At 35.8% G+C, this 16066-nt stretch overlaps 1 protein-coding gene across 2 annotated transcripts in view; it reads left to right on the top strand.

Annotated features, from left to right (window-relative positions):
• The window catches only part of Bcap29 (B cell receptor associated protein 29), a 40331-nt gene extending 35922 nt beyond the window's left edge, over positions 1 to 4409 (top strand). For both annotated transcript variants that reach the window (XM_026395751.2, XM_026395752.2), the window contains exon 8: positions 1586 to 4409. In XM_026395751.2, coding sequence (XP_026251536.1) covers positions 1586 to 1621 — 36 coding nt within the window. In that variant the 3' untranslated portion in view covers positions 1622 to 4409. The remainder of the gene's footprint in view (positions 1 to 1585) is intronic.
• Positions 4410 to 16066: the final 11657 nt, after the last annotated feature.

The following is a 16066-nucleotide window of genomic DNA, read 5'->3' as shown; positions in this document are numbered from 1 at the left end:
CCAGGCTAAAAGCAAGAGGAAAAAGAAAACCAAGAACTCCTCCCCCTACCCACTTCCTTTGGGTATCATCTCCTTCATGGCTCTAATTCCCTCCCTACATGGTTCTAGTTCCCCACTGGGCAATAGTTCCAGTTCTACCTGCTGGCCCTCAGTCTTGAGCCCCTTAACCATAACCTCCTTTGTCTCTTCAGCCCAAGGAGTAGTGGTGGATTTTTGCTGTTGCTAATCCTTGAAGTGCCTTACCTCAATATTTGGTACAACTATTCTCATCACATGTGAAACCAGCTCCCATTAATAAATATCTCTGTTCAAAGGGTTGGGAAAAAAAATCCCAGCTTCTATAACCCTCAGGTGAATTATCAGACATCCATGTACCTCAACTAACTCCATTACTTAAATAAGAACTATACCTTATGAGTTTAACCTCATGAATATTTTCTGTTGTCAAAAACCAACCTTAGTAATTGAATTATATTCCAAGATTCTCTGGAAAACTTATGAGTTTCTTAATTTTATATAATTGAGGTGTACAAATGAAACAAGCATAATATAAAGGATAATTAAAATATTAAAGAAACAAAATAAAAGTAAGGGAAACCTGGTTTCTTTTCCACAGTTAAATCTCATTTTGCATCTTTTAAATCCATTTGGATTTTCCCATCTGGTTCCTGTCCCTTATATAGGCACTAAGTAAATATTAGAATACAGTTCCTTCAAAACATGTAATCTTTACTTTCCTTATTTGCCCTGACTTTCTTCTTAGAAAAGAAAAAGAACTGATTAGGGATTTTTGGCAGCACAAACCCATTAGCACTTGACAGTTTTTAAATTTCATTTTGGAAAAATCACCATTTGCTTAAAGGACTTGTCCTTAATAATTCCATTAAAGCTGTGATTTTTTATCTAAAATAGTTAGATATAAATAACTGTGTAAAAGTGGTATGTTATTATTCAAGATACCTCCTCTAATCCCATTATCTTTTTGATTGTTAATGTTATTTAAGTTGCTCTGAAAGCATTAATGCTCAAACTGAACAAGAGTTTTGTGTACAAGTAATAATACTCTGCAGTTCCTCTTAAGAGATTTCTTAGTTCAAGTGATCTCTTAAGGTTAATTTCTCTGCCATTTTCCTTCAGTTTTAAGTGACATATTATAGTCATCTTTATAACATGATCAGGAAAGCATAATTTGTGAAGCCAGTTCTAATTTGAGAAAGACAAAAAAGAAAAGCCATTCCAACTGGGTTTTTGCTTCCCTTCATTCTTTCCTTGCCAAAAATCTTAATTGGGTTTACTGTAGGGGAATTTTAAAAATTTTGTTTTCCTGGGTCACCTGTGAAACAAAAGCAAAATAGATTAAGAAATGGAAAAAAAAATGAACTTATCCAAGGGTATTATTTTGGCCCTGTAAGGTTTTTTCAAGCAAAACTCAAATTTTATACTTTTGATAATTTTGAGACTTTCCTAATTCATTTTTCACACATGATTAGTTGTATATTTAATTGTTATACACAGAAGAGTTTTTTTAGATATTTTTGTCTGTGAATCTGTTTCTCTTTACTATATGTTATCTTTTTTCTTATAGAATCGTTTAGAAAGAGACAATAAGAAAGGTCTGTGAACTTCATGGAAGAAGATTCTGATACACCGTGTCAAGATAACAAATTTGTTATCATGGTAGCCACTAGAAAATTTAAAATTCAATTTAGAAAAATGTACTATGACTGGCTAATAGTGTTTTTTAATGCCACACATAGACTAGGTAGTAGTGAAATTTTCAAAATATTTGATAATGTTTCAAATATATTACAAAGATTATATTCCAGCTCTTTAAAAAATATATAAGCATGTTAAAACCCATATTTACATATTGATAGACATTGGTGCAATGGTGGCTCTTTACCAATAAAAGGTTCATTGATTAGCCAGTTACTTCCAAATTTAGACGTTTTAAAGTTGCATGAAACTATTAATAGCCTTGAAAGCTTTGATGAGTTTTCAGTAATAATCTATTTAATCAGTTGCTGATAATGATGTGTTTGAAAATAGTATTCAGTATTGGAAAATTTATTCATAGGAAATTTAAATAAGGATAAATGATAAATATTAACCACTGTATTTATAGAGAAGAGTCACCAACAACAGTGAAAACAATGACAATGTTTTTTTTAAGCTTGATCTTACTATGGTTTACTCAAATAAGACTATTGATATATTTTTGTTACTGCACTTTTACACCTGTCATACTGTTTTTTAATTGACATTTGTGTTAGTAACACAAAAATTGTTATGAATTCTACCTTTTCACTCAGCATCATGGCACACGCCTGTAATCCCAGCTCTGGAGGCTGAGGCTAGAGGAGCGTGAGTTCAAGGTCAGTCTCAGTAATTTAGCAAGGCCCTAAGCAACTCAGTGAGACCCTGTATCTAAATAAAATATAAAAAAGGGCTGGGATTGTGGCTCAGTGGTTAAGTGCCCCTAGGTTCAATCCCTGGTTCAAAAAAAAAAAAAAAAGAATTCTACCTTTTCAAGATCATCTATTAATAGAGATTACAACTGTTTGCATTAACTATCATAGCATTGGACTGAACTTATTTTACAATGTGGAATTATTGACTTAAAAAATTAATGTATAACATATCCAAAAAGCAGTGGTTTTTATGTTTGTGAGAGCTACAAATTACACAGATATTACCTCAAATATTCATACACTGGTGTCCACAGTTTCTGAGACATTTCTGTATTCTAGAAGCTAAATATTAAATGCTGCTTTCCTTTCAAATATTCATTTAGAGATAGTGATTGTAAGAGTAACAATTTAGTTAACAATTTAGGTTTCAGTGTTTAGACATGAAAATTTATTTCCTTGTCTCATAAAGACCTAAATATAAAAGAAAATGAAAAATAACTGTTCAAATGTTTGACGAACATTTAAAACAAATGAATAACCATTAACTCAAAAAGAGCTTAAATTAGTATCTATTTGTGGAAACTATTTTGCTATTGAATATACATGATACTCCTTTTTTTTTTAACAGAGAGAGATTTTTTTATAAATATTTATTGTTTAGTTTTTGGCGGACACACATCTTTATTTTATTTGTATGTGGTGCTGAGGATCGAACCCAGCGCCACGCGCATGCCAGACAAACATGCTACTGCTTGAGCCACATCCCCAGCCCTCATCCTCTTTTTTTGTTTTGTTTTGTTTTGTTTTTTGTTTTTTTTTTTTTTAGTACTTGGGATTGAACCCAGGGCCTTCTTGCATGCTAAGCAGGTACTCTGTAGCCCACTCTTTTTAATTTTAATCTTGGACAGGACTCACTAAGTTGTCCAGGCTGCATCAAATTTGCAGTCCTCCTGCCTCAGTGTCCCAAGTTGCTGAGGTTACAGGCGTACACCACAGCACCCAGCTGTTGTTCATTGTAATTTTAATGTGTATTTTAATTTTATGTGTATTTGACTTTTTATTGTAAGGTGTATAATATCATTTCAAGTAAAAGTCAAGTGTTACTGCTAGAAAACAGATATGAAGGAGACATTTAACAGGAGTAAGAAATAGGAGTTAGCCCATATGGTCTAACAACACCATAAATAACAAGGAAAGGGAGTGCTGAAATAGGAGAAAAATGAACAAATGACAGCTCAAAGTAGAGACATAGAAATATCAAAGTGAGATCTATATGGGTAAATACATAGATATTGAATGTGTGTGATCTTGGCCTACTCTACAAAAATCAAGTCTAAAGTCAGAATAACATGCAAAAAAATGGAGAAAAATACACATCTTTAGAACTGGAAGAACCAAAATCCCAACGTCATCATTTATGTAGCCATGTGATTTTTAAGTTTTTCAAATTTGCTAGGCCTCCATTTTCATCTCCAAAATGGGAATAATAAAATTTGATAAGGATTGTTATACAAACTAAGATTACACAGTGATTCTCAAAGTTGTTCAAACTGTATAGTAAGGAGTCTGTATACTTTTTGACAAGCATGAGAATTTGCAAAACTTTTTAATGTTTACATATAGGGGATCTTAAACCTCAACACTCAATTTTGCAGATCTTCAACTAGAGACTTTGAAAGTTTGATCCTTTTTCCCAAGGAAAGGATTTGAGGGTAAGGATTTGAGTCTAGAATTCATGTATCTAGTTTCCCTAGATATTCATTCACAACTGGCTGTAATTTGCTAAATTGAAAACATTGCCATGTTTTGCCAGTGTTTGAACCAGGGAGTCTGGCTACAGAATCTGTATGCTTTACCACTGTACCAAACTGTCTCACACATCGTATTTGTTAGTTCTTCCTAACTCTCTTTAGGTACTTAGCAATTTCTATCATGTGAGGAAATATGTATTACATGAATTTAGTTACACTGCATATTAAATTGTTTTTCTTCTCATTATCAGTAATGACTTCTTTATGTCTTGAACGGCATTATAAATTCATACACAGGACTGTTATTTTTCCCTTTTTCCATCAGAATTACATAGGTTTGTCAGACTTCCTACTTAAACATCTGCCTGAGTTTTTGGTCTCTAGGAAGTAGCACTTATCTTCTAGCTGAGCATTCTAGAATTCCACAGGAGTCATCTTTGTTGCTTATACAGCTCAATGTTGAACTCCAATACTTGTAATTTCCTTGTTCCTTTTTTTTTCTTTTCAGTGCTAGGGCTCAAACCTAAGACGTCACATATATTAGGCAAGTTCCCTGCCATTGAACTAAGTCCCCAGCCCAATCACTTGTTCCCTAAGGCCTAAATTCCTCTCCTAGTTACTTATTACACTATGTTGGGAACTAGGATCCCTTTCCAGTGACAAAGTCCTGTCCCTGAACCCCAATCTAGAGCTCCCAACCACAGCTGCCAAGCTATTTGTGCCTGTTATCTTGCCCTGCCTCTGTGGATTAGCCTAGTTCTGCCTTCTCATTTTCTTTTTGGTGTCTACTGCCTTCTCAGTGTCTCTCTAATCTGGGTACCACCACAACTGAATGGCCCAGCCAAGCCCTCCAGACATGTGATGTATCATGCATTTGAGTGTCCATTACCAAATGTATAAATATAGAAATTCTTTCAAGCATTGGCTTTTTAGTGTCTAGTCTAGAATGACTGTCTAAAGTCTATGAAGCATGCCTGTATTTTTTAAAATCTCTCAGCCTCTTTCCTAGAAATCTTGAAAATCCACTTATGAAAATTTATTTTTCTTAAGATTTTTCTGTTTGTTTACTGAAGAGCATTTTATTTATTATTGTCTCACAGTGTTGCTTTCCACTTTGATCTCTAAGAAACATGTGACTTTCAGTCCCTCTTTCTCTAGCCAAAAGTGATTTCAAATACTTAAGGAACTGTGTGTGACAGACTGAATTCCAGCCTCCCAGGAAATACCCATGTCTTAATCCCTGGATGCTGGAAGTATTTTCTTCTATGGCAGAAGATAAAATATGTGATTAAATGAAGGCTCTTGAGATGGAGAGGTTATATAATCTGAGAACTGGCTAAGTCCTAACTATAATCACAATTATCCTTATTAGAGCAATAAAGGAAGATACCACCAAGCATTAAAGGAAGTGGCAGTATGACCACAGAGGCAGTGATTAGAGTGATATCCACAGTGAAGGAATGCCAGTAGCCACCAGAAACTGGAAGAGGCAAGGAGCAAATTCTCCCTTAGAGTCTGTGCTGGATCATGACACTGCATACCTTTCTGTGAAACTGATAGTGAACTTCTAGCCTCCAGGACTATGAGAATAAATATGATGATTCAAGCTACCAAGTTTATGGTGACTTGTTACAGCTGCTACGGGAAACTAATACAGAAATAGACAAGACTAATCTATACAGGCCTGGACTGAATTTCAAAATGTGTGGAAAACCACTACTTAGGCTGCCTGTTAGCCATTTGGACAAATCAAAGATTGCCTTAGCCATCTCCTGTTTTTGTTAATTTTTTCTCCTTGAATTTTATTTCTCCATTCCTCTGCCACTCAAAATTGCAAGCCACCATCAACTCTCACTTGAACTATTATGACAAACTTTTTCTGATCTCCCTGGATCTTCTCCTAACCCTTTCATACACATTCTCAGCAACTACCTGACTTTTTTTAATTTTTAAAAAGATCAAAGATCATGTCATTATGTCATTCCCTGTTTAAAGTTTTCCAAATATTTTCAATTGCACCTGAAATCACCTAAAACCCCCAAGATTTCATCAGACTCCCACCTAATATCCAGCATCCTGTCAGTCCACCTTCCCTACATCTCACTCAACTGGCTTTTGTTTTTTTGTTTTTTGTTTTTTTTTTTCCCTCAGGACTGGGCATTGAACCCAGGGGCTCTCTACCACTGAGATATATCCCCAGCCCTTTTACTTTTTTTATCTTGTGACAGGATCTCACTAAATTCCAGAGGCTGGCCTCAAACTTGGGATCCTCCTTTCACTACCTCCTGATATGCTGGGATTACAGGCATGCATCACAATGCCAAGACCTTATCTTGACTTTTTACCCTATTTTATTTTCATCTTAACATTTACCACTGTTGGAAACTGTCTCACTTATGGTTTGTTTTTGTCTTCTTCCCAGTGACTAACACAGTTCCTACACACAGTAAATCAATGGTTCACAACAAGGAGTGGAAAGGACCTCCTCAAAGAACATTTGGCAGTACATAGAGATATTTTTGGTAATCACAATCAGGATGCTACTAGTGGACACAAGCCAGCGATGCTGCTAATCCCACTCTATAATGCACAGGATACCCACAACAGAATTAGTCTGACCCAAAACATCCACATCACCAAGGTTAAAAGATCCTACAATTGGTGCTTATGGCAGAGGATACTAATTGCCATCTTCTAATTATTTTATTTAACTGTGATACAGACACCCAGATTTTATTTCATATAGTTACCAAGCATAAAAACATTTTCCACGTCCTTCTAATAAGTGGAAATAGGAATGTCATGTGGTGGCAATTTATTTTTTTCTTCCTGAAGCAGACACTGTCCTCTTAGATCAAGAGTTTGAGGCCATGCAAAGTGGAGAAACAAGAGAGAAGGAAACTATGTCCCCGATAACATAGTACCACTCCTGTCCTGAATTACTTCCCATAAGTTCTTGAATAAATGAATGACACTAGATATCTTTTGATATGTTGTATCTCTTAACATCCTAAACATGAATAAAAAGCCATAAATGTCTCCTACGTGGCACAAAGCCATTAGCCTCTGTACCCTGCCTTCTGTGTTGGGATCTTAAATTAAAAATTACATCCCTACTGTCTCTGCATATTAAGTATGTTATATTTAACTATTATTAGTCCGTCAACATCATTCAGTGCCTATACATTTCACACTATAAGAGTTTTACAAGAGAATAGACCATGGTCTCTTTTTCCATGTCTTCCTTGTCATTAGCATGATGTACACCATAAGGAGAGCCTGCACTACAAACACAAAAACATCCAGCTACATCACATATAAAAAGGTAGCACATAAAAGCTTGATGTGTAAGCCTAAAAAATTAGGAGAAGCAAGTTTCTTATAGGGTGGTGACCTTGGTAATCATCCCTCTTCCTAGATTTGAGCAAAAAATGTATTTGAAGTTTTGGCTTTGACCCTCAAACCAGGCGTCTTCTTGGTTATGCCAGGTCTCTCTCTAGTGCTCCTTAAAAAACCTTGTTCTGTGAGAAGCACCACCTGTGGTAAAAATTTCCTTCTCTTCTAAAAACTGCCAATTTCCTGGAGTACAAAGAGGCATAGAATATCACTTTTAGCTAAGGGCTTCTTGGCATAACCTTCCATGAAGCTTTACTTCATGAAAGTGTTTCTCCCCCTGCCCCCAACTCAATCAAATCAATATGTAGGGAATGTAAAAATTTCAGAAAAAAATAGTTAACAGTTTGGTTAATTTTCTTATATGTATACATCCACACAAATATTTACAAAAACAATATCATTTTGATACATACTCCACCATAACCTGCTTTTCCCCTAATGTCAATAAAATATTCTATGAAAAGAGTGTACAACTTACCTATAACAGGTCATATAAACATCATCTGAGGGGCCAGTAGTTTTTCATAAGCCCTATTCACCACTGCCCCCATTGACAATTACTGAGCCAGGTAACCATTGTTAGCAATGAAACCGAGCCCATAACCACTGGGAGCGAAGAAGGGGACTGAGACTTCCTATGGCATAGTGTATTTAACCTATCCCCTGATGTTGACTTTTCATGAGAATATTTATTGGCAGAAAATGATCTGTGGAAACCATAGGGCATAGTGGTTACATGCATAAACTACCTAGGTTCAATTCCCATTTACATTATGACTTTCACTTTCTTCATCTTCAAGGTGGTTAGAGCTCTATTCCATGCACTTCTTAACAGAATTCATTGAGTTAATACATGTAAAGTAGTATCTGGTGGTAAGTTACTCTGTTATACACTAATGTTCAAATGGTGAATTGTCCCCATTTTTTAAAAATCTGACAGAAATGTATGAATAGGTCTGAAAAGTAAAATGTTCTGGAGGTAAGTCAGTGGTGATTGTACAACAATGTGAATGTAGACAATACTAATTAACTACACTCATAAAAGATTTAGGATAGAAAATTTTGTTTTGCTTATTTTACCACAATACAAAAACAATGGGGGAAAAGGTAGAAGGAGGACCCCCTACTTCTATGTAATAAAAATGCCCTCTGGTGTCCTCTTTTCCCACCCCAAACAAAGCACAGTACCCAATGTGCTTCCATATGCAATAAATATTCATTTGGGGGGTTGTATTCAGTTCAGTTCTAGTGCATCTGATTCTTTTCAAGTGACTTCCCATTCCCTGTCTTTAGAATGTGCCCTCTTATAGTAAGATTATTACATGATCAGATACAATTTTATTTTATTTTTTTTTTTTTATTGGTCGTTCATAACATTACATAGTTCTTAATACATCATATTACACGGTTTGATTCAAGTGGATTATGAACTCCCGCTTTTACCCCGTATACAAATTGCTGTATCACATCAGTTACCCTTCCATTGATTGACATATTGCCTTTCTAGTGTCTGATGTATTCTGCTGTCTGTCCTATTGTCTACTATCCCCCCTCCCCTCCCCTTCCCTCCCCTCCCCTTTTCTCTCTCTACCCCTTCTACTGTAAATCATGTCTTCCATTTGTATTCTCTTGACTTACCCCTCCTTACCTCTTATATGACATTTTGTATAACCCTGAGGATCGCCTTCCATTTCCATGCAATTTCCCTTCTCACTCCCTTTCCCTCCCACCTCTCATCCCTGTTTACTGTAAATATTCTTCTCAAGCTCTTCGTCCCTACCCTGTCCTTGTTTACACCCCTTATATCAAAGGAGTCATTTGGTATTTGTTTTTTAAAGATTGACTAGCTTCACTTAGCATAATCTGCTCTAATGCCATCCATTTCCCTCCAAATTCTATAATTTTGTCATTTTTTAATGCAGAGTAATACTCCATAGTGTATAAATGCCACATTTTTTTTATCCATTCATCTATTGAAGGGCATCTAGGCTGGTTCCACAGTCTTGCTATCGTGAATTGCAGATACAATTTTAACCATCTTAAAATATTAATAATTCCCTATGTATTCTAGGAACTGATGTATTTCCCTTAAAATCTCATTGGCAGATTGATATTGTGGAAGGGCCTGGGTTGGGGGCATTTATTAGCCACTTCAGCCTCAACAGCATTTTTTCCCTTTCCCAATAGTTAAAAATAATAATTACATATAATTATGTCTATACAATATATATAACATTTTTGACTTTTTAAAAGGCAAGAGTGGGCAGATCTAATTTTTATGAAGGCCTAGAGTAGGGAGTACTCTATATAAAAATAAATACAAAAATACCAAAATAAAGTTAGGTATGAATGCAATAATTTACTCAGAATAAGAACAGAAATCACAAATCATGTAGCTATAGAGATTTTGATCTATCTTCTAAGCTCTCTTAGGGTGTTTTTATCAGGAATGCTTCCTAGTTGCAGCGTGGTTTCTCCGTTCTACCTAGGATACTCTTCAACTCCAGTATTCAAAGGGATCTCTGTATCCAGAGCCCTGAAGCTTAAACTTCATTACTTCCAAGTTAGTCTGCCTCTAGGTAAGGAATGGAATTAACTTGCTGAAACCTTAAAGTATGACTCACTTTAAAAAAAAAATTATAGTGAGTATATTCATTTCCTATTGGTGCTGTTACCTATTATGAGAAAGCTTAATGGTTCAAAACAACACAAATGTATTATCTTACTGTTCTGAAGGTCAGAAGTCCAAAATTGGGCTTATTGGGCTAAAGGAAAAATGTCATTCCAGCTCTTTCAGGAGGCTCTGAAGGAGAATCTTTCCTTTTCTAGCAGAGCTCCTTCAGGAGGCTCTGGAGGAGAATGTTTTCTTTCCTTTTCCAGCTTCTAGAGGTTGACCATATTTCTTGGCTTATGGCCCTTTCCCTCTTCTAAGCTAGCAATGGTTGGTCATATCTTTCTAACATCATATTCTGACACAGACCCTTCTGCTTCCTTTTTCCACATTAAGAATCCTCGTGATTACATTAGGTTCATGTAGACAATCTATATAATTTAACTGATTAGCCACCTAATTTCCCTTTGCTATGTAACTCAACACAGTCATAGGTTCCAAGAATTAGGATGTAGAAATATTTGAGAGGCCATTATTCTTTCTACCACAATGAGTAAGTTATTTGAATACTAAATATGTTTTTAAAAGGCCACTTTGGGTTTTTTTATTTTTTAACTTTTGTCTTCACTTCTTTTTTTAATATTTATTTTTTTAGTTTTAGGTGGACACAATATCTTTATTTTTATGTGGTGCTGAGAATCAAACCCAGTGCCTCACGCATTCTAGGTGAGTGTACTACCACATCCCCAGCCCCTTCACTTCTTTTTAATTGAATTTATTTTTAACTGATAAAAACATAAAAATTGTACATACTAATGGGACACCTTGTAATGGATATGTGTGTACATTGTATAATGTTTAAATTAGTTAAAACATATTTACTCAAACTTCTTTGGTAAAAGCTTTAAAATCCCACAGCTTTTTGATAATGCTAAATACTTTTTTCCTTTTTTTCCTCTCTTTTCACAGTTTTTATTGATGCATTATTTTTTTTTTAATATTTATTTTTTAGTTCTCGGCGGACACAACATCTTTGTTGGTATGTGGTGCTGAGGATCGAACCCGGGCCGCACGCATGCCAGGCGAGCGCGCTACCGCTGAGCCACATCTCCAGCCCCATGATGCATTATAGTTACATAATGATGGGATTTTTTGTTACATATATACATACAATATAATTATAACTTGGCCAATATCACTCCCAACACTTCCCCTCTTTCTCCCCACCTCATATCCTCTAGTCCTTTCCCTACTGATCTCCTTTTGATTTTCATACAGTTCCTGCCCCACTCCCACCTTTCTTTTGACTTTTTCCTCTCTAGCTTCCCCATTGAGAGAAACTGTACAACCCTTGATCTTCTAAGTCTGGCTTATTTCACTTAACATAATGTTAAGTGAATAATGTTGGTTCTGTTTTCCTACAGATGACATAATTTTCATCTTTATGGCTGAATCAAACTCCATTGTATATATATATACCATATTTTCTTTAGCCATTCATCTGTCAATGGACACCTAGAGAGAATGCTTATACTTTTGAAAATGCTTTTTGCAATCAGATTCCCATAACTTTTTCTTGGTTCTTGATTTGGAGAATTTTTATTTTTAACTGGTAAGAGAAGCAAACACACTCCTACATTTTGGGTTTGAAGAGGAGTTCCTCCCAGCAAAGCGTGCCCAGAGTCTGCTGCCTGTGGTTTTTTTAAGTGCAGGCAATTGTAAAACTCTCCAAACACTAGAAAATATCCAGTGTAGGATTTTTCACCTAGGGAAAGCAAACTTGCAAAAGGATGGCTATTGAAAATACACTTTCACTTTCTTTTAAACTGCACTTGAAATAAGCCAGACTTAAAAGGTCAAGGGTTGTACAGTTTCTCTTAAATGGGGAAGCTAGAGAGGAAAAAGGAAAAGAAAGTTGGGAGAGGGGAAAGGATCTCTTGAAAATCAAAAGGAGATCAGTATAGTGATATTGGCCAAATTATAAAGGGATTTTTTTAAGGCATAAAGGTACAAGGATGAAGTGAACATGAAAAGAAACAGCTACCAAGCAGATGAACAAGTGGTACTGATGAAAAATCAAATTGAATATCTTACTTCTTAGAGAAAGCCAAGAATCAGGTCAATTTAAACCACCAAATAATGAAGGCTCAGGTGTTGACACCACTACTCCCTGAAAAGAGGAGCATGTTGGTTGGAAGCTGTCTGAACAATCTGATCCCTGGATGCCCCTCTTTCCCCAGAATGCTGGATGGCTCCCCTCCCTGGACCAGCAGAAGACAGGTTTCCTCTCTGAAGAAAGTAAAACAGAGGTCTGTTTTAATAAACAGAGAAAATGGGAGAGTTAGGTAAATGATGCATGCATACTAAGTGCAGAGTTTCTTCCTCACCCCAGAATGATGGCAATCAAGTCCTTTACCTGCAGGAAACCAAAGTGTATTTCCTTGGTGGGAATTCATCAGACCCAAGAGGAAGGGCCCAAAGAGACATGGATGTTGACATCAAAGGTTCCCCAACCACAGACACAGGGTAATAACTCACCCTACAGGAAATCTCCTCATGAACAAACCTCACCCACTCATTTAAAGCTTCCAGGCAGCTCTTTCGGCCCTCAGTATGAGCAGGCAATCAAGCATGAAGAGGTCTGAGAAAAGCCTGAAAAGAATTTTTTAATGTGATGAAAACAGAAAGTGTATAGGAAGAATAACAGCAAAGCTCTCAATGTCTTCAGAGACGCCATGGATTCTTATCTCAATGCACTCATAAAATCAGAATTGGAAACTTTTTTAAATTGTTTTTGGAAAATAAAAAAAGAGCTATTGGAAGAAAAATAAGGGCCCACTTAAAATATCAACACAATGCCTAAAAATCAACTCTTATTCTGTTTGAGTTACCATAGCAAAATAGCTGAGACTAATATATAAAAAACAAAATTTATTCCCCATGGTCCTGGAGATGGAAATGCCCAAGATCAAGGCAGCAACAGATTCAGGTCTGGTGAAGGCTATTGTCTGCTTCTAAGATGGGACCTTCATGCAGTATTCTCCAGAGGGGAAAGAGTCTGTGTCCTCATGTGGCAGAAGACACACAGGCAAGAAGTGATGAATTTCCTCAATTAAGCCCTTATATAAAGGCATCAAATCCCATTCATGAGAGGTTATCACATAATCACTCCTTAAAGACTCCACTCCTTAATACCACATTGGCCATCAAATTTCAACTGAATTTTGGTGGGGAAACATTCAAACCAGTGAACTGAGTTCAAAAAGAAGATTCTACAGGTATCCAGAAAAACACAGAGATTATGCATCTGGATAAATTCAGGTTTCTCAAAAGAAACTTAGGAAAATAGAAAACAAGAGAGCAATGTTTTCAAAATTCTGACTAAAAAAAAATATATCCAACCTAGTACTCTATAGTCAAGTTATAAGCCAAATATGAGTGAGGACATTTTTTAGGCTTGCAAGTTCTCCAAAAAATTTATCTCCTACACATCTATCCTTAAGAAGCTACTAGAGGGAGGATATACTCCACCTAAAGGATGAGTAAACCAAGAAAAAGGAAGATTGTAACCAGGAAAAAGGAGATCCATACAGGGAAGAAGCAGAGAAAATCCCCAGGATGTTGGTTAAGAGAGGTTGTTAGCTAGTTACAAAGCAGCTCAGACAACTCCGGGAAAGAATTTTTCTAGAAGATGAAGTTGATCAGAATAATCATACTGAGCCATGTAGAAGCTGGAAGTCAGTTTAGGGTTAAATAGTGATAAGTGATAAGTCATAGAAAACAAAGCACACAAAATGAGGAAACAAAAAAGCAAGACAATTAGAATGCAAGGAAACACAAGCAGTCCAGGAAATAAAAAGTTAATAGTGATTTTCCACATAGCTCTACTCTATACAGAAAACAGAAGTATTAACAATATAAATACTAACTCTTGATCTAACCAAATTTATGATGCTGTATTGGGAGGATGAGGCAATGACGAATTCACAGAGCTTTGGTGGTGGTGAGAATACAGGAAAGAGAGCTAAATCTTTATCTCACAAAATAAGAAAAACATATACATGAATATTATTTAGAGATAGGGACATACATATCTAAGACTCAGGTAATGAATTTGAATGTGGTTACCTTAGGGAGGGGAACTGAGACAAGGAGGCTGAGGACTGTAATTTTTGGTATTTGTTCTTGTAGAAATAGTTGATTCCTTAAATTATAAGACTGATGAAATTAACACTTTTTTTAAAAAGCAATATTTCTGAATTAAATACCTTACTTTTCTAGAAACACTGCAGATTAATGAGATGTTTATAATACATTATTAGCCTGTTAGAGGGAGGAATAAAAAGTTTATTTATACTTCTGATGTTCTTAGTTTAATGTTCCTAATATAATTATATTAACATTACATCAGCTAAATTTAAATAACAACATGTATAACCCTAGAAATTTCTCATTCACCCTCATAAAACATCTTTCCTACTTTGTTATGATTCTACTTAACAATTCCTTCTGGCTTTTGTCTTCCAAATTTTTTTATTTTTCCATGGTATACACGTGTACTCCCAGTTAATCAGGAGACTGAAGAAGGAGGATTACAAGTTCCAGGCCAGTCTCAGCAATTTAGCAAGACCCTGTGTCAAAATAAAAAATTAAGAGGATTGGGATATAGCTCAGTGGTAAAGTGCCCCTGGGTTCAATCTCCAGTACAAAAATATATATATTTTTATGATTTTTATGACTTGAATACAGTTTGAACCAGCCCAGTAAATCTTTTGTAAAATCCAGTTATAAAATGCATTGGGCAAACTGAAAAGAAGACAACCATTGGGTAGAGAACAGCAACCAATATTATCTCAGTTAATCTATTCTGATTTTTTTTCTCAATTCATTGTATTTTTAGGCACCTACTATCACTGCGCATTGTGATAGTGTCAGCAGGCATTCCTTGAGTACTCACCATGTGCTACACTCTAATTGCTTTACCTCTCTCTGTCATTTAATCATTGCAGCTAACCCTCCGAAGTAAATGCTAGTATTATCCCCAATTTGCAGACAAGGAAAATTAGGTATAAAGAGATTATGTTTCCTTAATTCCTTAGGGAGTGGCTAAGCAGAAAATCAAACCCAGAACCCATACTGTGAATCAGCATTCAGGGTTACCTCCCACTGGCCAGTGAGGTACTATGAAGGAAACAAAAAAACTAGGAAAAAAGGGAAGAGGATTAACTTTATTGAGCATTTTACTATGGTCCAGCAAGTTTGTCATTGTATTTAATTACCATGACAATGTAATGAATGACTGTTACTTCATTATACTTGTGAAGGAGGTTTGGGAACTTGTTCAAGGTCACAGAATTAAGCTTTAAACCCTCCAGAAAAATTTCTTTATACTGGGGGGTTTCCACAAACACAGAAGGAACTGGCAAAAGATGATGTCAAATCTGTGGTAGAAATAAAACAGAAAGATCTCCAAGGAAAGTGTGTTCAGTACAAAGGAGATACTGGTGGGACTTCCTGGAGGGAAAAAGAGTTTGTGACCAAAAAGCATTTCCAGTCACCTCGTTTTATAGGAATTTCAGAGCCTATGTGTAGAAAATGCATGTGGGTGATAGAGCAGAATATGGGACATGAAGAAGGAGGTTGTTCTGTTAAGTTAAAGTAAAGGGTGGCATGCTAGCTATTGGAAAATGAAGAGAGGAAAGGGAAGAAAAGTGAAATTCCCTGGGAGAAGATTTTGAAATATGACAGGTTCAAAGCTTTCGTAGCCCAGACTCTGCTGACCTACTCTTACACACTTTCAAAAATTAGATGCTGCCACTTGCTTTGTATATGTAAAATTTATATACATGTATATATTGTATATATACATTTTTTTTTCAGAGGTATAGATGAGATGT

Source organism: Urocitellus parryii, chromosome 3 (assembly GCF_045843805.1).
Source record: "Urocitellus parryii isolate mUroPar1 chromosome 3, mUroPar1.hap1, whole genome shotgun sequence".
Lineage (NCBI taxonomy): Eukaryota > Metazoa > Chordata > Mammalia > Rodentia > Sciuridae > Urocitellus > Urocitellus parryii.
This window is presented reverse-complemented; position numbering and strand designations above follow the sequence as displayed.